Below are 24,843 nucleotides of genomic sequence, written 5' to 3'. Positions count from 1 at the left end.
CACGCTTGTGTGAACAAAAATGTTTTTAGCAGGCGCCGAAAAGAGTACTGCGAAGTTGCCTGTCTGGTATCAATTGGCAGGGAGTCCCAAAATGTAGTCGCTGCCACTAAGAGATTGTTTTTTTAGAAATGCAGAACTAACTCTTGAGAAAGTGGCATGCCAAGAACAGGTGCACTGCAAACATGGGAGCCCCCAGAACACAGCGCTAATGAGCTAGGCATTTATTGGTGAATATTACAATATGCAATCTTCCCGTTTAAAACCCAGAATTCTCCTACTTGCTTCGCCTCTCGCCACCGTGTCTGAGGACCCGCAACCCTTGATCCAAGGACAGTTTCCTCTCCAAGATCTTACTAAGGAGCGTCACTTTCTCATCAGAAGGCGCCGTGCCTACGAACTGCGAGTAGCGGCTTCGCTCCCCAGATCCCTGGCTGGCGGCGGTTTGACCAAGGGCCACCATCCCTCCCGTAACCTCTTTTGCTATTGCCTGCTGTGGCTCAGAAGCCGATTCTGTTGCCATATTACTCAGGACGAATCTTGCTTCCCAAAGCAAGGCCGTTTGGGAAGCTTTCGCCTTCTTCAGGGACGCCAGGGAATGGCTGTTTGTTGGGGAATTTTCACGCCTGCGGCTCCCCGTTGCTCCTCGGCCTGCACCCGGCCAATTGCCGCCACTGCTGCCTCCTCCTTCCTCCTCCTCCTCCTCTTTTACCATCCAGTCGCTTTTTGCGAACCCTTCCTCCTTGCTGTCCCAGTCCCCGACCTGCTCCCACTCCCACTCAGTGCTGAACTGGGACATGCTCCCCACCGACACGGGCCGTTGCTCCTCGGAGCCCGAGGAGGTGCCCTGCTCCTCCTGTCCTTCCACCGCCGCTTCGTTGTCCGGGGCTGAGTGCCTCTGGAACCCTCCCTCTGCGCCCAGGAAGCCTTCCTTTGGAGACGCAGGGACCGCTTGCCACTCGGAGTCTTTGGGGCTGTCACTCGAGGCCTCCTCCAGGCCTCGGGCTCCTTGATGGAGCGGGGCCACCACAGAGTCCTCCTCGCTCCCTTCCTTCCAGGAAGGAGATTTCAGGCTGAGGCATTCCTGGCACAGGGACTCTGAGGAGCATCTTCCCAGCTCCTTGGTGGCAGAAGATGCCTGGCGCCCTGTGTCGGTGGCCCAGTAGGCATCTCTCATGGTCTGGCTGGGCGAGTCCATCCTCTTCTCCCTGCCCCAGCCCACCTTCCTGCCTCCTGTCCGCAGGCCGCTCCTTGACTTCACCTGGCGAATGCTGCCGGCCATCCTGTAGGTTCTGGCCACGACGTCCTCGTAGGACGCCTGGGGTTCGACGGCGTACGCCTGCTCCAGGAAGGCCTGTTGGGGGGCAAAAAGGCTGCTTTGCTGCATGCTCTCTGTCCCCTGCAGAGGCCTAAGGTCTACCTCAGTGGCTTCCTGCTCTGGTAGAGAAGCATCCCTGATGCTTTCTCCAGAGGATGGACCAGGAACCTGCTCAATATCCTCTGAGAGCAGAGAAGAGGAGCCTCCCTCTTTGCCATTTTCTGCACCTTCCTCTTGGTCCTGCTGCCGCCATTTCTGCTCTGCCGCCAACTGTGAGGAGGAGGAGGTGGCAGCAGTGGCCTTCCTCGAAAAATGGGATGAAGAAGAGCACTTGGGTAGCTTGCAAACCTTCCTGTGCTCCCAGCCAGCTTCAGAACCCTTTGGCAACAGCGGAAGCTGCCCAGGTGAAAGGTGGCTGTCGTCTGCCATCCCTTCAAAGCTACCCTCCGGCTGCCATGGAACCCTCCTCGTCGTCTTCTTATTCCTCTTCCCAAGGGATGTATTTGAAGAGCGGGCTGCCAGGTGAGTGATTCTTCCGCAAGTATATCTCACCCTCTGGGAGCTGGGATTCCTTTCCGGCCGACGGCTGGCATTGTGTATGTACTTTGGGGGTCTGCGAGTGGGCTGTGAGAGAGGGGGGACCCCAGGCTCCTGCATCCTGTCAGGAATCCTTGAGCGCTGCACTTGCCTGGGCTTCTTCAACCAAGATCCCTGCAAAGGTTTCTCCTGCAATCGGCTCCTGCGGGGAGCTCCTCTCCCAGCCTCCCAGCCTCCCCTTGCCTCCTGGGCAGCTGTGTGGTTCCGCGTTTTTCCGCAGAGGCAGAGGGACGGCTCTTCTGTTTCCACCCACGACGCCTCTCCGCTGTCTTGCCCTCGTTCGGGAAAAAGCTCTGGGTGGTAGATGCGTGGATCTTCCCAACTCGAGCTGGAGTCTTGTTCCGTTTCCGTCTTAAATGGGGTGTCTGACGTGTCGAGGGTCTGCTCATACGTGGACAGCTGTTCCTCTTCCTCCTCTGGTCCATGAGCATGAAGAATAAACGCCCTTGCCGACTCCTGGACCACTTTGGGAACGTGCCATCGGTGCTCCACTTTCAGGCCCCGGATGTGCTTCTCCAGATGTTCCTTTGTGCCTGCATGCAAGAAATGCAGCTGTTTGGCACCAACTTGGACCTCCTTGCCTACGCGTCCTTTCTTGGTGCCTGCTCTTGTTCCTGCGGCAACGCCCTTTGCTCTTGTTGCAGCGATGCTCACTCCTGTGCCGGGCAGATGACTCTCCTGTAGCCCCCGGGGAACTGGAGCAAATGCACGCAGCGACCTTTGGACGGTGGCTGGCAGGCCCCAGTCATGCTGGATCTTCTTGCGTTGAATATGGAACTCCAGAAAGTCCTGGAGATGGCCAGCAAGGAAAGGCAGCTCTCTTTCACAGCTTATGCTTGTTGCAGAAGTGGCAGACAGGGTCGCTGCCAACAGCGTTTCCTCCTCCAGCTCACCTGACACGTTCTGCCTGTCCTGCCGTTTCCGCACAGAGCTTCCCAGCTCAAACGGGGAGCGGATACGAAAGGCCTCTTGAGTTTCCGGCCCCATTTCTACAACAGAAGGGGGCCTGGGAAGCCGAAACGCTCTCACGGCTTCCTGAGCGTGTTTTTGGAGGCCCCACCTGTGTCCTGCAGTCAGACTCCTCACGTGCGCTTCCAGGCGCTCCTTCACCTCTGAGTTGATGAACAAGAGCCCCCGAGTCATAATTTTGACGTTTCCCTCATCCCAAGGAAACGGATGGGCTACGCTCTTTCTTGGTGGCCTTTTCTTGTGCGACTCAAGGGGAAGAGGGGCGAATGCCTGCAGGGACCTGAGGACGGTGGAGGGCAGGCCCCAGGCATGCTGGAGTCTCTTGCGTTGGATGTGGAACTCCAGAGCATTCTGGGCCTCGTGCGGCAGGAAAGGAGACGTCACCTCAGGAAAGAAGAAAGTTGACACATCAACATGGGCAGCTGCAGCTTCTCTCTTGTGGTGGAGTTTCTGCGTTGCCTCTCTGCTGGAGTCGTCTTCATTGTCTCCTTCTGTCCCAGAAGCCAACTGGTTGTCGCCTTCAGTCTCAGAATCAGCCGCATCTTGGGGGGATGTTGAGGGAGGAGGCGAGGGCCGCCGTGACCGACCCAGTTCAGGTTGGGAAGCAGGCCTGGAAGTCATGAAGGCCCTCAGCGACTGCTGGACGCGTTCTGGAAGGCCCCACCTGCGTTTCTCAATCATACGCCTCAGGTGGCCATTCAGATGCTCCTTCCTTTCTGGGCTGAGGAAGGAGAGGCTCCGACTAACACTCTGCATGTCTCCTTCCTCCCATGGAATCCGACCGGCCACAATCTTTCTTGGTGGCCTTTTCTTGTGCGACTCAAGGGGAGGAGGGGCAAATGCCTGCAGGGACTTCAGCACAGTGGAGGGCAGACCCCAGGCATGCTGGAGTCTCTTGCGCTGGATGTGGAACTCCAGAGCATTCTGGGCCTTTTGCGGCAGGAAAGGAGACGTCACCTCAGGAAAGAAGAAAGTTGACACATCAACACGGGCAGCTGAAGCTGCTGCTTCTTTCTTGTGGTGGAGTTTCCCCCTGGGCTTCTGCGTTGCCTCTCTGCTGGAGTCGTCTTCATTGTCTCCTTCTGTCCCAGAAGCCAACTGGTTGTCGCCTTCAGTCTCTGAATCAGCCACATCTTGGGGGGATGTTGAGGGAGGCGGCAAGGGCTGCCGTGACCGACCCAGTTCAGGTTGGGAAGCAGGCCTGGAAGTCATGAAGGCCCTCAGCGACTGCTGGACGCGTTCTGGAAGGCCCCACCTGCGTTTCTCAATCATACGCCTCAGGTGGCCATTCAGATGCTCCTTCCTTTCTGGGCTGAGGAAGGAGAGGCTCCGACTAACACTCTGCATGTCTCCTTCCTCCCATGGAATCCGACCAGCCACAATCTTTCTTGGTGGCCTTTTCTTGTGCGACTCAAGGGGAGGAGGGGCGAATGCCTGCAGGGACCTGAGGACGGCGGAGGGCAGACCCCAGGCATGCTGGAGTCTCTTGCGCTGGATGTGGAACTCCAGAGCATTCTGGGCCTCATGCTGGAGGAATGGCAGCCTCACCCCGGGAAATAAGAAAACACTTGCTTCATGCCCCACACGTGTCGCTGTTCCCCGCTGCCCTTGCCAGAGGACCTTTTGCTTCTTGGTTGCCCTCCTCCTGCCCTCTGTTCCTTGAGGAGAGCTTTTGTTGTCATCGTCACTTGTCTGATAATCGTCTCTGGCCGCCTGCCAGGATTTGCACTGGCAAGGCAAGAGACCCACTTCAGATCGGGAGGGGGGCCTGGAGGCCATAAAGGTCTTCAGGGATTGCTGAACGCGTTTCGGGATCTCCCACCTGTGTCTGGTGGTCAAGGTCGTAATGTGGGCCTCCAGGCGCTCCTTGGTGTCTGGCTTGAGGAACGAGAGGTCGTTGGCGATGACCCTCACTTCTTCTCCATCCCAACGATGCGTCTTGGGGGCGTCCTCTCCCCGGTGGAGGGCAAACGGGGCCAGGGCATCGAGGGACTTCTGCAAAATAGACGGAGTGGCCCACGCATGCTGAATTCTCTTGTGTATGATGTGGAACTCAAGCAGCTGAAAGGCCTCATCCGTGAGGAAAGGTGGCTGCAGCGTGGGCGATATCTCGGCAGTTGTGCCCACGTTTCTGGCCGGCCGTTGTTTCCTCTGATGACCCTTTGGCTTTTGAGGGGATGCTTTTTGGGACGGCTGCAGCGCCAGGGACTCTTTGCCCTCAGAATAGGAATGGATTTCTTGCCGCTGGGACGAGACGCGGTGGTGTTTGGAGACTTGTACAGGAGACCTCCTTTCTCCAGCATGGAGAAGCCCTGGCAATTCTTCTCCCTCAGAATGGGAATGGATTCCACACTGCTGAGAGGAGTCGCGATGGTGTTTGGAGACTTCTACAGGGTACCTCCTTTCTCCAGCATGGAGAAGCCCTGGTGACTCTTCTCCCTCAGAATGGGAATGGATTTCCTGCTGCCGGGGGGAGTCACGGTGATATTTTGAGAGTTGTACAGGACGCTTGCTTTCTCCAGCATGGAGAAGCCCCTTAGACTCTTCTGCCTCAGAATGGGAAGGGACTTCGTGCCGCTGGGGTGAGTCGTGGTGACGTTTTGATAGCCGCACGGGGTGCTTTTTTTCTCCCGCACTGGACTTCTGTTGAGCAGGAAGAGCTGCCCTCACTGAACGCCGAACCATCTGGGGCAGCCCCCACCTGTGCTCTGTGGCCCACCTCTTCACGTGGGTTTCCAGGCAATCCTTTACATTCGGACACAGAAAACGCAGGATCCGGCGAGGAATCATCGCCTCCGTCACAGACTGCGGTGGGTGGGCAGCTGCGCCCCCTTTCCCTTGGCCCCCCGATTTCTCAGGGCTGACGAGTACTACTGCTCTAGCCTTTGCAGGCCCTTGCAGCTCCGGGGGAGGTGGGGCAAAGGCCCGTAGGGATTTCTGCACAGCGGACGGCAGGCTCCACTCATGCTGGACCCTCTTGCGCTTTACATGGAATTCAAGATATTCCCTGGCCTCATCTGTAAGGCATGTTGTTACCACTGGCAACAGGTCTAATTCTCTCTTTGGAGCCTCTCTTCCATGCCGTGAGGTTTCCGGGTGCCTCCCTCCCGGAGATAGCTCTGAAGGTTGCCCTCCTGTTCTGGGTAGTTGCTGCCGTTCACTTTCCACCTGCTTCTCCAGCGGGCTCTGGGCTTCTCCTCCAGCTGCCTGGAGGCCCTGGCCACCTGTGCCCAGTGGCATTTGGAGGTCTTTGCTGCAGGTGTATAGTGGAATTTGGTCAGCTTGGGAAGGCGATGCAGCTGCCTGGAGGCGCTGGCCACGAGTGCCCAGAGGGGTTTGGAGGTCTTTGCTGCAGGTGCATAGTGCAATTTGGGTCTGGTCAGCTTGGGAAGGCGATGAAGCTCCCCGGAGGCACTGGCCACGAGTGCCCAGAGGGGTTTGGAGGTCTTTGCTGCAGGTGCATAGTGCAATTTGTGCCTGATCAGCTTGGGGAGCAGACCCAGGAGGCAGGAACACCTTGACCGACTCCTGGACCAGTTTGGGAAGGCCCCATCGGTGTGCCGCAATCCGGCGCTTCAAGTGGGCCTCCAGGCTCCCCGCTGTGACGGGATCCAGGAAGACCAGGCGCTGGGTTGTCACGACCCTCACTTTTACTGCACGGGTTGGAGACCTTTGCAGTTTAGAGGGGGGCCGGAGAAAAGCAGAGAGGGATTTCTGAACTGTGGCTGGCAGGCCCCACATGTGCTGCAGCTTCTTCCGCAGAACGTGCATCTCCAGAAGATCTGAGGCGTCCTGTGTGAGGAAAGAGGCACCCCACTTCCAGGGTTTAAGGCCTGTTGCTGCAGGGCCCTTGGGTGTTTCTCTCCCTAGGGCCTTCGCCGAGCTTCTGACTGTGGCGACTTTTCCTGGCAGCAGCGGCCCAGGAATTTTCCCGTACATCTTGGTCAAGGATTTGATTTGCAAACTGGGTAGGCCCCAAAGACATGTGAGATGCTTCTGCTTGATGTTCAGCTGGATCTTCAACAGAGCCTCTTGCTCGACAAAAAGCAGGAGGGGCCTTCTGGGTCTCACCCCAGAGGGGAGGGAAGGAGGTTTAGGGAGAGGGGCTCGTCTGATGGGGCCGGCAGGTGCCTTCATCAACTGGAATTTGCTCTCCAGAGCCTTCTTCTTGAGATGGGTATCCAGAGTAGCTTTGGTGGAGCTCTCCAAGCATTGATTCTTCACTGGGGGAACATTGCAGGTCTTCCTCCGCCTCGCATCAGCCGCCCGGGATCCCGTGGCCTTTGTCAATTTCTTTTCCTTGCCACTCTGAGGAAGCGGAGCCCTTCCTGGGGGAGGAGTGGGGAGAAATTGCTGCAGGGAGTCCAGGACCTTCCGTGGCAAACCCCACCTCCGCTGCAGCTTCCTCCTCTGAATGTGAAATTCCAGGAGGCGGCACATGCGCCGAGGAAGGAACAGCAGCTCTTGATGCAGCACGCAGATCTGAATGCTGGTCTTGGGAAGGCCTGGCAGCCTGGGTGGTCCCTGCATAAAGCCCCAGAGCGACCTCTGCACGAGGGCAGGAAACTCCCACATGTGCTGCATCCTTTTCCTCCTGACGTGCAGCTCCAATTCCTCTCTGGACAACCTCTGGAAGAACAGCGTCTCCACTGCCAAAAACTCGAAGGCGGCCCCTCTGCGCCTGGCCGGAGTTCGGAAGGGCGGCCAGGGGGCCATCGCAGCCACTGCCTCCACGTAGCGTGTCCCCAGCCCCCACAGGGAGGCCAGGTAGTTGTGCTGCACGGCCAGTTCAATCTGACCCATTTGATCTACACTGAACAAGAGGCAAGAGCTACGGGGTCTCAGTGTCGCCAAGCTGGGACGGATCAGCCTGGGGAGAGTCTGGCTCAGGGACAGCGATGCCCTTTGCCTAGAGTGTCTGGGCACAGCAGGGAAGGCTCCTAGGTGCACCTCCAAACTCTTCTTAGTCACGTGAAGCTGCAGCTTCTCCAGAGACATGCCCTCCAGTGGGAGACACAGCTTGGCGGAATGCGCGGCCGCACCCACCATCCTTCTGCCCTTCTCCCCAACCGGCTCAGCACCCTTGGCACCAGCTGTCCACGGTTTGGCACAAGCCCCAAAGCTGGACTCCCGCGAAGAGCTTCCTGCCGGCAGCATCTTCTCCCCTGGGAACAGCAACTGCATCGATTCGAGGATCCTCCTGGGCAATGCCCACTGCCTCTGGAGCTTCAGCCGCTGGATGTGGTGCTCAAGGCGCACGCGGGTGCTGCGAGGAAGAAACAAGAGCTCCCTGTGCATCGTCTGGACCCAGATCTTGGTTCTGCGGGAAGCCCCTGGAAGCGGCACCTGTCCTGGAAGGGGGGGACCTTGCATGAAAGCCCTGAGAGAGCTCTGGACAGAGACAGGGAAGCCCCACTCGTGCTGGAGCTTCTTCTTTCTCACGTGCCGCTCCAAGGACTCCCGGTCCTCTTGCGGGAGAAACAGAGTCTGGACCTGGGAGAACCCAAGAGAAGCCTTCCTGGACCTGGGAGGTTGTGGGTGCGGCGCAGGGGCCATTGCGCTCAGGGCCTCCACGTACCGCTGGCCTAGCCCCCAGAGGGAGCTCAGGTGGTAACGCTGCACAGACACCTCAATCCTCTTGAAGTCCTCAGCCAGTACAAAGGTCAGGATGGGCTTCCGGGGCTGCAAGGGCTTGACGCCACGGAGAATCCGCTTGGGCAGAGGCTGCCTGGATGTCAAAACCACCCGTCTCCAAGAGCTCACAGCAACGGCCGGGAAAATCTCCCAATGCACCTCCATGGACTTCTTGGCCGAGTGGACCCTGATCTTCTCCAGGTTCTGGCGTCCCACGCTGGGGAACCCCCGGGACACTGCGTCCGCTTTCCTTTTACGGCAGACGGCGCAGAGGGTGCCCACGACGGGGGTGACGGGGAGGCTTTCAGGCCCAGCTTTCCTGAGCGTGCTTTCCGCCCCCCGTTCAGCAGGTGATTTCTGCCGGTGGGCAGCAGCCTTGAGCTCCGGAAAGAGCGACCTCAGAGACTCCACCACCCTCCTCGGCAGCCCCCAAAGGCGCTGCAGCTTCATCTTCTGCACATGCAATTCGAGGCGGTTGCGGAAGCTCTGCGGGAGGCACAAGTCCTGCACCAGGACACGGGCAGAGACCCCCATCTGCCTCCGGGGAAGCAGAGGAGGTGGTTCACATACGAGGTACCTGAGTGACCTCTGGACAAGGACTGGGAAGCCCCACTCGTGCTGGAGCCTCTTCCTGCTGACGTGACGCTCCAGAGCTTCTGCTTCCGTTTGTGGAAGGATCGTCACTTGCACTCCGCTGAAGGTGAAGGCTGTCCTCCTCCGCCTGGAAGGTCCAGGGGACCTCATTGCCCTAAGCGTCTCCGCGTAGCGGGTGCCCAGCCCCCACAAGGATGCCAGGTGGTTGCATTTCACCGCCACTTCGATCCGGCTCACCTGCTCTGCGAACACCGAGAGAGGCACGGGTCTGCGCGGCAGCAACGGCTTGTGGCCTGGGCGGATCACCTTGGGGAGAGGCCTCCTCAGAACGAGGAGCCTGCATCTCCAGGAGACTCTGACTGCAGCAGGGAAGACCTCCAAGTTCATCTCCAGGCTCTTCTTTGCAAGGTGGGGCCGCAAGACCACTTGAGTCTTGGCCAGCTGAGTGGGCGGGAGCAGCGGTGGGGCTGGAGCAACCATCCTCTGGGCCTTCTGCCTTCTCTGCCGACCGACAGCACAGGGCTTGGGGCCCGTTATGTTGCCAAGCTGACCCTGTGGGTGGAGGAGCTTCATGGAGTCAAGGACCCTCTGGGGCAGCCTCCAACGCTGGTTGACAATCCTTTTCTGCACGTTCTTCTCCAGCTCCCTCTGGGTGGCCCTGCTGAGGAAGGAGAGCTCAGGTATGGAAATGGACACCTCACTAGCCCTGGCGTTCCTGGGGCGAACCTGATGGCAGGTTGATAGGAGGATCCGGAGGGACCTTTGAACAAGCCCTGGGATCCCCCAGGCGTGCTGCAGAGTCTTCTTTCTGACATGCCACTCCAGCTCCTCTCGGGCCTTCGGACAGAGGAACCGAATGTGTGTAGAGGTGAAGCCGAACGCCGCAGATCTTCTGGGCAAGGGGAAGGTGGGCACTTGAAACACAGCACCCGGGAACAGCTGGGCAAGGGACCTATGGTACAGCGAGGGCAGCCCCAAGCGATAGGTCAACTTCTTGTGAGTAATGTTGAGCTGGATGTGACTGAGAGCTTGCAGGTCCAGAAAATGGATCTGCTGAGATCTCAGCTCTGGAGGTCTCAACCCGGGCGGGATGACTTTGGGGAGCGCAGGCTTCGGGGCTTGAGGGGAGGCTTTCCGAAACTGCTGGATTTTAGGAGCGGACACACCCAGCTGTGTCTCAAGGGCTCTCTTGGCCAAATTCTTCTGCAACGCCTGCTGCTTCCGGGCACAACTCAGCACCGAGCAACTCTCTTTTGCAAGCTTCTTGGAGGAGCTCGGCTTGGGGCCCGTTATGTTGCCAAGCTGACCCTGTGGGTAGAGGAGCTTCATGGAGTCAAGGACCCTCTGGGGCAGCCTCCATCGCTGGTTGACAATTCTTTTCTGCACATTCTTCTCCAGCTCCCTCTGGGTGGCCCTGCTGAGGAAGGAGAGCTCAGGTATGGAAATGGACACCTCACTAGCCCTGGCGTTCCTGGGGCGAACCTGATGGCAGGTTGATAGGAGGATCCGGAGGGACCTTTGAACGAGCCCTGGGATCCCCCAGGCGTGTTGCAGAGTCTTCTTTCTGACATGCCACTCCAGCTCCTCTCGGGCCTTCGGACAGAGGAACCGAATGTGTGTAGAGGTGAAGCCGAACGCCACAGATCTTCTGGGCAAGGGGAAGGTGGGCGCTTGAAACACAGCACCCGGGAACAGCTGGGCAAGGGACCTATGGTACAGTGAGGGCAGCCCCAAGCGATAGGTCAACTTCTTGTGGGTAATGTTGAGCTGGATGTGACCGAGAGCCTGCAGGTCCAGAAAATGGATCTGCTGGGATCTCGGCTCTGGAGGTCTCAACCCGGGCGGGATGACTTTGGGGAGCGCAGGCTTCGGGGCTTGAGGGGAGGCTTTCCGAAACTGCTGGAATTTAGGAGCAGACACACCCAGTTGCATCTCAAGGGCTCTCTTGGCCAAATTCCTCTGCAACGTCTGCTGCTTCTGGGCACAGCTCAGCGCTGAGCAGCTCTCCCTTGCAAGCTTCTTGGAGGAGCTTGGCGTCTTCTTCTGAGGGAATGTAGGCGTCTCTCTGGGCTGTGAAGGTGGCTTCATTTGCCTGAGGGCCTCCTGCACCCTCTGGGGCAGCTGCCAATGCTTCATCTGGACCATTTTCTTCAGGTGGAGCTCCAGCCTCTTCTTTGCTCTTTCAGCCACAAAGGAGAGGGCTTGAGGACCCGTCACCACAGTAACACCCACAGGGCCCCGCTGGGGCGCAGGACGTGGAGCAGAGGGCACAAAGCCTTGGAGGGACCTGAGGAGGGCCGAGGGCAGCCCCAGAAGGTGCTGCACCCTCTTCCCCAGCAGGTGCGATTCCAAGCTTGCTACCACAGCCTGGTCCAGAAAGGAGATGTCAGCTGCTGTAAACACAAACGCCTGAGCCCTGCTGGAAGATGGGTCCCTCGTGCTACGGGGGGCTTCACTCCTTCCCTCTCGAGGCGACGTCGTCTTGCGTCCCCGGCCACGGCTGGCCTCACTGGGCGAGCTCTGCGAGTACATTCTCATCCGGAGAAAGAAACTCTCCGTGTCTCTGCCGCTCGTCTGGGATTCCGCAGAGCTCTTGACCCGGCTGGAGTCCCTACGGCGCTTGCGCGGTTTACGGGGAACCTGGCCGCACCTGCAAGATTTGCCGCCCTCCAAGCTGCTGACAGACAACTCGGACAGGTCGGAAGCAGACGCCGCCCAGCTCATCTGTGACATCTCTTGCGTAGTGGACGAGAAGAGGACATCTTCCTCCTGTCCGATTAGGCCGCCAGAACGGCGGCTGCTTCCCCTTGAGCCCTCGGAAACACGCTCTGCGATGGAGAAGGTTTGCTCCTTATTGTCCGCCGGGAAGTTGGAGGGACGTAGAGGCCTGCCGCACGAGGCCGGTCTTGTCGGGGTGACGGGAGGATCTCTAGAGATGGGGTCAGGAGCGCTGGCACTCTGTGGGAAGGAATCAGGTGTGTCAAGCTGGAGCGGGCGCCCCACACAAGGCCCATGGGAGAGCGGGGCCCGGATGCTGGGGAAATTGTAGCCTCCTGCTCTGCTGCTGCTCATCAGCTGCGAGGCCTCCTGAGCTGCTTGCTCACACACCTTGCAGGCCACGTCATCGCACAGCAGTTGGCGGACAGAGCTCCCAGGAGCCCTCTGGGCGACGCCGTCTGGTAGCCTGCAAAACACCTTGTGCTTGATACCTGCGATGGGAAGAAAAGGCTTTATTAGATTTCTAGACCACCGTTATCTTCCAAGGATCTCAAGGTGATGTTCATGATTCTCCTTCTCCCCATTTCATCCTCGCCACAACCCGCTGAGGTAGGTAAGGCTGGGGGATATCCAGTTCCCAAGGTTGTGATAGGTAAAGGTAAAGGACCCCTGGATGATTAAGCCCAGTCAAAGGTGACTATGGGGTTGCGGCACTCATCTCGCTTTCAGGCCGAGGGAGCCAGCATTTATCCACAAGCAGCTTTCTGGGTCATGTGGCCAGCAGGACTAAACCGCTTCTGGAGCAATGGAACACCGTGACGGAAGCCAGAGCGCACGGAAACACCGTTTACCTTCCTGCCACAGTGGTACCTATTTATCTACTCGCACTGGTGTGCTTTTGAACTGCTAGGTTGGCAGGAGCTGGGACAGAGCAATGGGAGTTCACTCTGTCGTGGGGATTTGAACCGCCATCCTTCTGATCGGCAAGCCCAAGCGGCTCAGTGGTTTAGACCACAGCACCACCCGCTGTGATAGATCAACATTGTGATAGATGACAAGCTAAACATCAGTGATATTCTGATTTAACACTATGTCTGAAATAAGGATGGCTTCACGGTTTTCCTTGCATCGTGCTGAGGCAGCAGAGTTAATAGGCTGTAGGAATTGAGAGCAACAATGGTTGGCTTCATGGTTTTTCCCACATTGTCCTTTTTGCATAGCAAACACACACACACAAATCACGATTCACAATATATTGCTAGGTCAAAAACCAATATCATGATATGGACCTCAAAGTGGTTTTGGATGATACATTGATATATCGCCCAGCTCTGGAGGTAGGTTAAGCTAAGAGATGGTGACTGGCCCAAGGTCACCCAGTGAGTTTTGTGGCTGAGTGGGGATTCAAACCCTGCTCTCCCAGGTCAAAGCCCAAAACTCTAACCGTTACGCCACCCTGGGGCTCCTGCTCCCAGTTAATGGCGCCCTTCTGCAGTTTTGTCATGGTGAATTTATCTTCTTTCTTTCGAACTTTAATAAGTAATCAAGAGAGTTCACAACAAAGCAAAGAAACAGGTGGCAACTTCCTGTTAGAGATCCATAGGATATGGCTGAATATGACCTCAGGATGTGAAGAGGTTCGATCAAAAGCCAAACAAAATGAAAAATAAAAATAAGGATTCTTGTTCCCCTGCAGGAACAAAGAGGACTAGCTGTAATGGAGATTGGTATGTAACCAGTACCAAGTAAGACCAAATTTGGTGGGGATGTGCCAGCCCTCAGTCCATCGGATTGGTGGTGCCTCGTGAAACACCCATAGGAAACACAAACACTTGTTCTTCCCTCCCTCCCTCTTTCCTTTATTTCTATCCTCGCTTTGTTTCTTTCTTCTGCTTTTTTACTTATTCCATCTGTAACTTCTGTCATTGCGATTTTACTGTGTTATGGGGAAAGCTTAATAAAAAATCTTAAAGGCAGAAAGAAAGAAAGAAAGAAAGAAAGAAAGAAAGAAAGAAAGAAAGAAAGAAAGAAAGAAAGAACTGATGCCTTATTGAGCAGTGGGGGGAGGAAATGTCTGGCCCTTCTCTACCCCTGCCATCAATCCGTGTTCATGAGGTGGGGCAGCTGCCCCCTAAAAAATAACAAGATCCACCGCAAAGCACCATCTCCCAGCCTTCTCTTGGCTGGTAAACAGCAATGGGCAAATCTATCCATTTTGGTTCCTACTGCCCTTAATGACACAAGACCCCCATAAAAGTGCGTGGTTTAAAATTGTGCACCAAAAACTCCTCTCCTGTGGACTCCACCCACATCAGCTTCTCATGACGGGCTTCATTAAAGCAAAAAGGCTAATTGGACAGCGTCTGAAGGACTTAGAGCAACAGAACAATCTGGCCATTATAAAGAAATTCTGTCCTTGGCATGCCTTCCCCCCCCCCCCTTCTCAGTTTGATTCCCTGGCACCATATTTGTATAAATTAACCATCCCAAAATACAGAGGTGCCTTCACACTGGCCAGATTGGATGTGATGCCCTCTGCCGTACTTGAGGGCAGATACCAAAAGATACCAAACGACTCTGCCCCTGTGGAGATGGCAATCTGGAAGAAGCTGGGGGCCTGGAAGGAGACCTCTTACCTTCCTCGATCTTCTTCCGCCAGTCTGTGACCGTCCGAAAAAACTGCAACGAAGGAAAAAACACAAGCAGAGAGAGGTGTCTGTCTTGGCAGGGAACAAGGGAACAGGAGGCCTCTGCCTTTGTTTCTCCCCACAGCCCTCCCCATCCCAAAAGACTTCTTAACCTACATCCGTGGTTTTCAAGCAGTGCCTTGAATGGTGGTCAGGGATGCCGCGGGCAGCACTGGCCTCAGTCCCTCTTCCTTTCCCTTCCCTCCCTCCTCTGATGCCCTCTTGCATCTCTGATCCCAAAGGCTTGCACAGCTGTTTGTTGCAGCAGCCCTGGCTACAAGCTCCCCAGGCGAATGGCGTGTCTGGAGCTGGCCAGGCGGTGCTGGGTTAGGGTTACCAATGTCCCCGGTTCCCAGGGACAGTCCCTGGATTTGCAACTCTGTCCACGGACAAATTCCTTCCCCGGATTTGCAAACCTGTCACCGGGAAATGTGGCAACGGCAGCCTCAGCAGCCCGGAGCCAGCCTGGTAGCACAGTTGGCTCTGGCTGGCTTCAGGAGCTGATTGCTGCCACTGCCACTGCCAGAAAGAATGTACCGTATTTTTTGCTCTCTAAGACTCACTTTTTCCCTCCTAAAAAGTAAGGGGAAATGTGTGTGCGTCTTATGGAGCGAATGCAGGCTGCGCAGCTATCCCAGAAGCCAGAACAGCAAGAGGGATTGCTGCTTTCACTGCACAGCGATCCCTCTTGCTGTTCTGGCTTCTGGGAGTCAGAATATTTTTTTTCCTTTTCCTCCTCCAAAAACTAGGTGCGTCTTGTGGTCTGGTGCGTCTTATAGAGCAAAAAATACTAGTTGGTCGAGGGAGCCATGGACTCTGACCTACATCATTCATTGTCTCCCTCCCCCCGCAAACAGAAACAGAGCGCTTCCGGATCACCAGTTTAATAAGCGTTCATCCTGATTTGGGGAGGTTAAATCAGGTTTCATCAGGCAAGTCTCATCCTACATTTCCAATGTGTTTTCCAATCACTTTCCTTCATGCAAAAGGCACACAATCTTTCGGGGGAAGTGGGATTTGCTGCACAAGGGTTTCAAATCCACGTTAATTGTGCAACTGCAATATGCTAGCATGAGACGGAACCCCACAGAAAAATAGCAACATGTCAGGGCTTTGCACATCTCTGCGCGCGCACACAGTATGTCTAGGAGTTAAAACCCCCGCACACCCCAGCTCTCTGATCAAACACAACCTGCACACCTTGAACTCCCACGCTAACACACCACCCAGTATGAGCAAGCAATTAAACCCGCTGCATTTTTAAATCTTCCAAGTGTCTAGTTCTCATGAGAACTTTGAGTAAAGTTTGATTGAAAAGGTTGGCAATGCCTCATTCCCACACCCCGTTTTATACCGCAAAATCAGCACAAATTATATTTTCACTTCCTAACCCCTTTTCGAATTTTGGCATCCTAACCAGGGCATTTTGTTCCTCTCCCGCTTTCCCTAGCAGACAATAACTGCACAGTCTTACGAGGCGCCATAAGACGCCACATTCATGAGCATCCTGCCCAAAGCAGAGGAACAAATATTTCCTTACTGATTTCCAGCAAACAGAACCCTTGGATTATGGCTGTTTGCAAAGACTCGGTGGGCCAACCAAGGAGACTTACTTACCGGTTCTGCGAGAGAAAGGAGCTTTGGTGAAATTTCAGGGCAGAACGAAGGACGTCTGCAGTTTTTCCGCAGCCAGGAGTAAGCGCTGGCCAACATAGGGAAACCTCCCAGAAGTTTCCACATTAAATAGAGGACCAGCACCAAGACGGCATTCCTGCTCAGGGAGGAGAGCATTTTCCAAAGGAAAGCGATGCTTTTGTAGGAAACCATCTCCAAAGTCGAAACAAAAATCCACGGCATTGCGTTCCTGGCCAATGCTGGATTTGCTTCTGAGCCGGATGCCGGGAGCATTCTGGAGCGCATCACAAACGTTTCCGTGCAGGCGGAAAACACCTTTATTGCATCATCGTTGGACGTAAGAAAGGTCTGCTGGATCAGGCCAAAAGGGACCCATCTAGAGCAGCCAACCACAAGAAGGATCTGAGCACAAGAGCAACTGGGATGCAGAAGCACTGCTGCCTCCAACTGGGGATAGCAGCCATCGATAACTGCCTCCACCATGAATTTGTCCAATCATATAATAATAATAATAATAATAATAATAATAATAATAATAATAATAAATTTTTATTTATACCCAACCCTTCCAGGTTTAAAAACTGGGCTCAGGGCGGCTAACAGCAAATATAAAACATTGATTAAAATACGACTTAAAAACAGCACAAAACACAACATAAAATGCAGCATCAATATCAATCAAATTCAAAAATTCAGGGGTAATTCTTTGGGGGAAAACAAACAAACCCCAGTCAGTAGACATCAAATGACCACCAGGGCTAACTGGCCAAGTTGCTCCTACTAGGGCCAGCAAGGAGACCAGGGAAGAATTTAAATGTGGGGTCCCAGAAAGGCTTTCTTCACAGAAGGGAAAAGGGAATAGAGGAACAGGGAATAGAGGATCCTTGACATCTGATGGGAGGGTGTTCCACAGGGAGGGTGCCACTACCAAGAAGGCCCTCGGAGCTGGACCTCAGTGTCCAGGCTGAACAATGGGAGGGAAATGCAGTTCCCCAGTCTCAGCACCCCCAATCTCTGCCAAGCAATAGCAAGATTCCAGGGGTTTCTTGGTGCTCACCCAGGGTGGTGTTCCCGTTAGGGAAACCGAGGCACAGTGGAGGCTAGTGTCTTTTGTAAATGCGGTTTATTTTACATGTATTTACACCAGGGTTTTTTAGGGACGCGGGTGGCGCTGTGGGTAAAAGCCTCAGCGCCTAGGGCTTGCCGATCGAAAGGTCGCGGTTCGAATCCCCGCGGCGGGGTGCGCTCCCGTTGCTCGGTCCCAGCGCCTGCCAACCTAGCAGTTCGAAAGCACGTCAAAGTGCAAGTAGATAAATAGGGACCGCTTACTAGCGGGAAGGTAAACGGCGTTTCCGTGTGCGGCTCTGGCTCGCCAGATGCAGCTTGTCACGCTGGCCATGTGACCCGGAAGTGTCTCCGGACAGCGCTGGCCCCCGGCCTCTTGAGTGAGATGGGCGCACAACCCTAGAGTCTGTCAAGACTGGCCCGTACGGGCAGGGGAACCTTTACCTTTACCTTTACACCAGGGTTTTGTTTTGTTTTTAACAGGAATTCAAGTTCCCCCAACTTTTTCCCCAGAAAAAAGCACTGATTTACATCTGCAGACTTCAATGGTAGGGGTACAGAACATTATTGAAATTGAAATACTTTATTGTTACTTGTACAACTTGTATGCAGTGAGATTACAGGCGCACCCCCCACTCAGCTCTCTTATTCTTAATTCCCCTCGTTTACTGACGCACACCCACCAAACCCAAAAGTCCATTGCCCTGTTGTTATCTTTTCATTCAGCAGCCTAACAGCCCACGGATAGAAGCTGTTCTTTACCCTGTTGGTGTGACTAATCCTGCTTCTATATCTTCTGCCTGAGGGCAGGAGATCAAGAAAGTGCCTGCCAGGGTGTGAATCATCCCTGAGAATTTTCCTCACTCTCCTGAGGCAACGTTCTTCCGCAATATCATCCAGCGGATTCACAGGACAGCCCATAATATCTTGTGCTGTATTCACCACCCTCTGTAGGCACTTCCTATCAGATGATGTCAAACCAGCGCCCCACACCATGATGCACTATGAAAGGACACTTTCTATTGTGGACTGATAGAAGGAGATCTTTGTCCATGGAGTTTTCTTGCCAGGGAGACTGGAGTGGCTTGCTGGTTCCTCCTCCAGGTGGATCATGTTTGGTCAAAACTCTCCACTATGACATGTCCATCTTGGGTGCCCTGCTCAGCATAGTTCATAGCTTCTCTGATGTTATGTACTGAGTTGAATAGGATCCAAACTGCAGCAGTCTGATTGGTCCTATAACAATAGGATTCAGAATGCAGCAGTCTGATTGGTCCTAGAACAATGCAGCAGTATGATTGGTCGGCAGGAGCCACCCAATCCAGCTCCTGATAGAAGTGAATCCACAACCTGATTGGCCTACAGGAGAATTCCGTAATTAGCCAATCACGTGCAGCCCATTGTGTAAATAATGTACAGTGGTGCCTCGCAAGACGAAATTAATCCGTTCCGCGAGTCTCTTTGTCTTGCGGTTTTTTCGTCTTGCAAAGCACGGCTATTAGTGGCTTAGCGGCTATTAGCGGCTTAGCGGCTTAGCAGCTATTAACGGCTTAGCGGCTATTAAGGGCTTAGCGGCTATTAACGGCTTAGCGGCTTTAAGAAAAAGGAAACAAACTCGCAAGACGTTTCGTCTTGTGAAGCAAGCCCATAGGGAAATTCGTCTTGCGGAACGACTCAAAAAAACCTTTCGTCTAGCGAGTTTTTCGTCTTGCGAGGCATTCGTCTTGCGGGGCACCACTGTATATAAAGCAGATGCTATGAGGGGACTTTCATTCCCTCCTCACCACTATGAGCTGAATAAAGAGCATGAAATCCACTCTCAACTCTGAGTATATTTCATCTGAGTTATTCAAGCCCCTTCGCCATGGCAAGGCAGTGATCCATGAAGGGGTATGGACGTGAGAGCTGGACCATAAAGAAGGCTGATCGCCAAAGAATTGATGCTTTTGAATTATGGTGCTGGAGGAAAGAAAAGAGGGGGGGGGGCAGAAAAACTCTGAAATGTGCTAAAAATTGGAAAACACAAGAACTACCAACAGTGGAAGATTGGCAGATGAAGATTTTTCGGAGCTAGCTGACCTGACTGGAAGAATCTGCGACCAGAAAGGAGTTTCAAGAGGACTGGTGGAAATTTAAGGACTATTTGAACAAATATTGAAATATAAAAAATTTGAAATTACATGAAAGAAATAGGCCTAGGATTAAACTAAATTATAATTAAATAAATGGGATTTAGAATATTAAGAAATGTGAATAAGATGGACTATAATTGGAAATTGTTTTAGTTTAATAATGATATTGGAAAGCTGTTCAACTACGAGGAAACTCAGAAGGGAGGGACTAGAGGAAGTCAACCAAGGTGTTGGATTTGTAAAGAATTAAGTTTGTTGTTCTTGTTTATCTGTTTATTGTTCCTTTTTTTCTTCTCCCCCCCCCCCTTTTTCGTTCATTGATGTATTTTTCTATTTTTCCTGTTTTTGTGTATCATTTTGCCTTGTGGTTTTTGTTATTATTGTGGAAAATCTAATACAATTTTTTTAAAAAAAAGAAAGAAAAAAGAAAAAACTCTGAAATGAAGAATTTTCATTTTGGAAAAAGAGCGACTCGCTGAGAGCCTTCCTCCTCCGCCCGCGGAAACCCCCCCCCCCAAAAAAAAAACCCCAGGGGGGAAATCTTATTTGCAAGGACTCCGCGCATCTTCCGCGGCTGGGATCTCCATCTCTCGCAGCGCCCCCTGCAGGCGACCAACCCGCCCTGCGCGGCCCGCCCGTCTGCGGCAGGGGGAGGGACCCGCCGCGCCCTCGCCCAATCGCTCGTCGGGGGAGGCGGGGCTTCCCTTCGCTGTCTGTCTGGCTCTCTTTTCGCCCCGCCTCCTTCCGGCTCGCCGCAAGATGGCGGCCCCTCCGCGCGTGCGCAGTGCGGCAGAGCGCCCCCCTCTCGTCGCTTCCGCTCCCTGAGAGGCGAAGAAGGCGAGCGAGAGAGCGAGGCGGCGGCCGCTCCGTCTGTCCGTCCTCCGGCAGGTATGTCCCTTTGGTCTCTGCCTGGAATGCCGGAGAGGAGGGCGCGGAACGAGGAGGCCGCGGGGGCGGCGCGTCTCCTTCGCTCCCAGCAGACGAGGGAGCCTCTGGGCGCGTGCAGAGAGCCGCCTCCCCCCCCCGGCAGGAAAACACTCTGCGCATGCTCAGGGGAGCCCTCTGCCGGCTTTGCCTAAAAGAGCTGCGGTACCTCGAGGTGGGGGGTGCTCTGTGTGTGCGCATATATATATATATATATACACACACACACACACACACGTATGTATGTATTTTGTGTGTGTGTACGTATATATATATATGTGTGTGCGCGCGCGCATATATATATGTGTGTGTGTGTGTGTATGTATTTTGTGTATGTGTGTGTGTATGTGTCTCTGTGTGTGTGTATATATATGTGTGTGTGTACTGTATATGTATATGTGTGTCTGTGTCTGTGCGCGCGCACATATATATATATATATATGTGTGTGTGTGTATTTTGTGTGTGTGTGTGTATTTTATGTGTGTATATGTGTCTCTGTGTGTGTGTGTGTGTGTGTATGTCTGTGTGTGTGTGTATATATGTATATGTGTGTGTGTCTGTGTGCACGCATATATATATATATATATATATGTATTTTGTGTGTGTATATGTGTGTGTGTGTGTGTGTGTGTGTGTGCGCATATATATATATATATATATGTATTTTGTGTGTGTGTGTGTGTGTATATATATGTATATGTCTGTGTGTGCACGCATATATATATATATATATATATATATATATATATGTATTTTGTGTGTGTATATATGTGTGTGTGTCTATGTATATACAGTGGTACCTTGGGTTAAGTACCGTACTTAATTCGTTCTGGAGGTCCGTTCTTAACCTGAAACTGTTCTTAACCTGAAGCACCACTTTAGCTAATGGGGCCGCCTGCTGCCACTGCGCTGCCAGAGCACGATTTCTGTTCTCATCCTGAAGCAAAGTTCTTAACCCGAGGTACTATTTCTGGGTTAGCGGAGTCTGTAACCTGAAGCGTATGTAACCTGAAGCGTCTGTAACCCGAGGTACCACTGTATGTGTGTGTGTGTGTGTGTGTGTGTGTGCATGTGCATGCAGTCTTTTGTGTATAGATAGATGTGTACCTCTTTGTGTACTTGTACTGCACCGTTTATCTCCCTCTCCTCCCTGCATGCATGCACACAACCACCCCGCGAGGTAAGACAGGGACAAGGCAGGCCGTGTGTGAGTGTCTTCCAAGGTCACAACTGAGTAGGAGGATCCGGGCCCTGGTCTCCCCCCCCCCCCGGGTGCTAGTCCAGCGCCCTCAGCACTCAGCTTTGGGGGTGGCCCCTGAGCACTCAACCCCCCATCCATCCCCTATGAACCACAGGCTCACCTCAGCCATCCTGGCAGCACAGTATTGGGGAGCCCCCGAGACCTCTGGAAGGGACAGAATTGGACGAGGCTGCCCTTTCGGATCCCCAGCCTTAAGCATGTCTGCATCTGCCTCCATCCTTTTTGTGGTCTCCCTCCCTTCTCTCTCAGAGGCCTGTGATTGGGTAACATGGCATTCAGTCCAGAGTTGGCATTTGGGGCAAATCTTTTTTCTGACACCAGCTCAAAAGTTGCGGGGCTCTGCTTTTTGACTCCACGGTCCGCAGCAGCAACGCTTCATCCGAAGATCTCGGGACAGTTCACAGCATAAAAATACAAGATAAAAAGAAAAAATACATTTAACAAGTACAGTGGTACCTCGGGTTAAGAACTTAATTCATTCTGGAGGTCCGTTCTTAACCTGAAACTGTTCTTAACCTGAAGCACCACTTTATCTAATGGGGCCTCCTGCTGCCGCTGCACAATTTCTGTTCTCATCCTGAAGCAAAGTTCTTAACCCAAGGTACTATTTCTGGGTTAGCAGAGACTGTAACCTGAAACATCTATAACCTGAAGCGTCTGTAACCCGGGGTAGCACTGTACAAAGAAACAAACAACCAATGACCCCCTCTTGGCTTTCTATTTAGAGTTTAGCTCCTCTCACTTTCCTCCCCTTTTTGGTCACTGTTAGGAGATGGAAGGGTGGAGTGCATGAAACCCTGATTAGTGAAGCAATTGCTTTGTTACGTATTCATGGTATTTTATTTTCCTAGCCTTAATTGAGTCCCTGGATTTATTTGTGACTGTTGTGTCTTTCCCTTTCCCCCGTCCGGCCAGCTCAACCCAGGTGCCGGCAGTGGGGATCATGGAGAACTATCAGAAGTCCAAGACCGTGGAGAAGCCGTCGCCTCTTCCCTTCACCAACTTGCCCTCCGATATAATTGAAATGAAAGTGAAGGACGGCAGCAAAATCCGGAACCTGATGGGCTACGCCATTGGCAAGATGGAGTCGGAGGCCGTGCGGCAGGTCCTCTTCAGTGGCGCCGGCAAGGCCATCAGCAAGACCATCACCTGCGTGGAGATCATGAAGAGAAGGCTCCAAAACCTCCACCAGATCACCAAAGTGTTCTTTAGGCAAACGGAGGAGATCTGGGAGCCCATTGTGCCAGAGGCCGGCCTTGATTCTTTGACTGTGAAGCGGAATATTCCTGCCATTTGTGTCTTGCTGAGCAAAGATCCGCTGGATGCTCAGGAGCCAGGCTACCAGGCTCCCGGGTCGTTTGACGCCTTCTGGTTAGAAACGCTGAAATCCTCGGAGTCCCAGGGCCAAGCCAAGAGGAAGCAGGGGGGAGGCAGAGGGGCTGCTCATGTTAGGAAGCTACCCCGCTCTGGTAGACGGGAGGACTCTTACAAAAAGCCCTGAGCGAGCCCAGCTTCAGAACGGCAGCAACTGCTCCCCGAGACAAGGAAAGCCAGCTGGCTATCAGAATAAAGTGGGAGGCGTTAGGAACACTGGCTGCATCTGGAGAGGAAAGGAAAGGAGAGTCTGTCTGAATTCAGAAGTCAACTGGCGTTGGGCAGACTGAGAAGGGGGGTCTTGTGTTGTGGCTTTCCCCCTCGTTTGAACAGGGGACAAACAGGAAATGTGTCACTGGTTTGTGCCCAGCACGTTCAGGATTTGGGTGCTTGAAATGGCAATGTGCAGAATCTTTCTTCGTGGGACGGATAATCAAAACAGGGAGGAAGTCTTAGATGATTCCTTCGCTGGTGCCCTGCTGCCTCCCGTTACCTGTCTCTTCTCCTGATTCTGCGAGAGCCTAGCCCTTCGCCATCTAACCCACTTCCGTTCATATGAACAAGATCAGCAGATTACCGCAACCCCGGGATATATTTTCACATTGTCATCGGAAAACATTGCTGGTTTCCTTGTGGCCTGAGGGCCTCCATGCTTTTAGATTTTCTTGCTTTTGCATTAAGGTCCTGGGCATTCAAAGGAAGGGATACAGCACAAAGGTGAGAGGCGAGTGCCTCGTGTGTGATTGTGCCAATGGACTTCCTGATGTACCTGTACATGAAAAAGTAACATCTCATCAGGTGTTTGTAACTTAAGAGCTAGGAGTTGGACGCAATGTAATTTTGTTCAGCAAGTTTTATTTTTGTCTCCAAAGCAGTCTTGCCAGTAAAAGATACCAGGCCATTAAAAGGTTCGCTGCTCGTCCACATACCTGATGTTGGTCTGTCATCTCTGAACACATCAACCCCCAACTCCCATTCCATCTAAGGTGCTGCACTGCTTCCTCTCTCCTGTGGTCTTAATACACCTTGTTCAGTTCTTCTCTGGACCTGTCAGGGTCTGGTACTCCAAGGACCTCCCTTGGGGTGAGGGGTGGAGATTGAGGACTTGGTTCTTCTGTCCTCCTGGCTTCAAAAAGTGCTGGAAAGGGCTGACAATTAAGCCAGTAAAGGTAATAATTCAAATTTATTGTTATCTCCAAAGTTGACAGCTGATTATTCATTCAGGAGGGCTGTCCAAAGACTAAATTGAGATTACCAGCCCTTAGTTAGTTGAGGACTCTTGATTTACCTTTGCCAGGAGAAAATCCCATGTTTTCTTTAATAAGGCAAGGTAAAAGGAATTAAGAATTGAACGTTGCCTGTGGGTGAGCAAGAAGTATTGGTCCCAAACACCCTGTGATCTTGCTCCTTGGAGAACAAGTGGTGTTTGCATGATAGCGACTTTGGGAGTCCTTGAGGTTATCAGCCTTGTGATGTTGCAGCCGCTGCCTGAACTGAGTTGCCCCTGATAATATCTGGGTGTTGTTCCTTTAGCAGGGCCCATCATTGCTGTCACCCTCGCTTCATTCTGTCCTCTGCCTCTTTGAAACACTTTCTTCCAGACTGTGTCTGTGTCTGAATGTTGCCGCCTGCCTCTCAGGTCTGTTTCCTAAACTCATCTTTCCCTTTGAAGTGGCTTTCCTTAATCTTTTATGCTGTTTGCTGCGTGTAATTTGAGGTGGGATGTGTCTGCCAGTTCCCTTAAAATATTCACAAAGCCCCCTTCAAGCCCAAGGAAACCTTGCCTTTGATACTGAAGGCTGGCACTGCCGCGCTGCATTGCATTGGGTGGTCAGCCTCGATTCCCTCTAGAAACCAAAGCAGAGGAAGGCAGAATGTTGCTCATGGTCCCCTAGTCAGTTTCTGCCGGAATGAAGAGATGATGGATCCCTTCAGCT

General features: G+C 53.3%; 2 protein-coding genes across 2 annotated transcripts; one reads left to right on the top strand and one right to left on the bottom strand.

Moving 5' to 3' along the window:
* Nucleotides 1-274: 274 nt before the first annotated feature.
* On the bottom strand, nt 275-20,393 carry SPATA31F1 (SPATA31 subfamily F member 1). The gene is made up of 4 exons (XM_077935957.1): nt 19,964-20,393; nt 16,132-16,136; nt 14,464-14,506; nt 275-12,318 (listed from the first exon to the last, which is right to left on the bottom strand). Exons 1-4 carry the CDS (start codon nt 20,391-20,393, stop codon nt 275-277), a joined length of 12,522 nt encoding a protein of 4,173 aa, XP_077792083.1.
* Nucleotides 20,080-23,832, top strand: RPP25L (ribonuclease P/MRP subunit p25 like). Its single transcript, XM_028749015.2, has 2 exons — nt 20,080-20,234; nt 22,448-23,832. Exon 2 carries the CDS (start codon nt 22,476-22,478, stop codon nt 23,031-23,033), a length of 558 nt encoding a protein of 185 aa, XP_028604848.2. The 5' UTR covers nt 20,080-20,234; nt 22,448-22,475; the 3' UTR covers nt 23,034-23,832.
* Nucleotides 23,833-24,843: the final 1,011 nt, after the last annotated feature.

This window comes from Podarcis muralis, chromosome 11, assembly GCF_964188315.1.
Source record: "Podarcis muralis chromosome 11, rPodMur119.hap1.1, whole genome shotgun sequence".
Classification (NCBI taxonomy): Eukaryota; Metazoa; Chordata; class Lepidosauria; order Squamata; family Lacertidae; genus Podarcis; species Podarcis muralis.
The sequence above is the reverse complement of the archived record's forward strand: the minus strand, read 5'-3'. Positions and strand labels throughout refer to the sequence as shown.

Bases quoted from the DNA above. Each gene is read 5' to 3' on its own strand.
- SPATA31F1 (XM_077935957.1), bottom strand. From the start codon at position 20,393: ATGCGCAGAGTGTTTTCCTGCCGGGGGGGGGAGGCGGCTCTCTGCACG. The intron at 12,319-14,463 runs GTAAGAGGTCTC...TTCCCATCGCAG, and splicing joins GCGGAAGAAGATCGAGGAAG to GTATCAAGCACAAGGTGTTT.
- RPP25L (XM_028749015.2), top strand. From the start codon at position 22,476: ATGGAGAACTATCAGAAGTCCAAGACCGTGGAGAAGCCGTCGCCTCTT.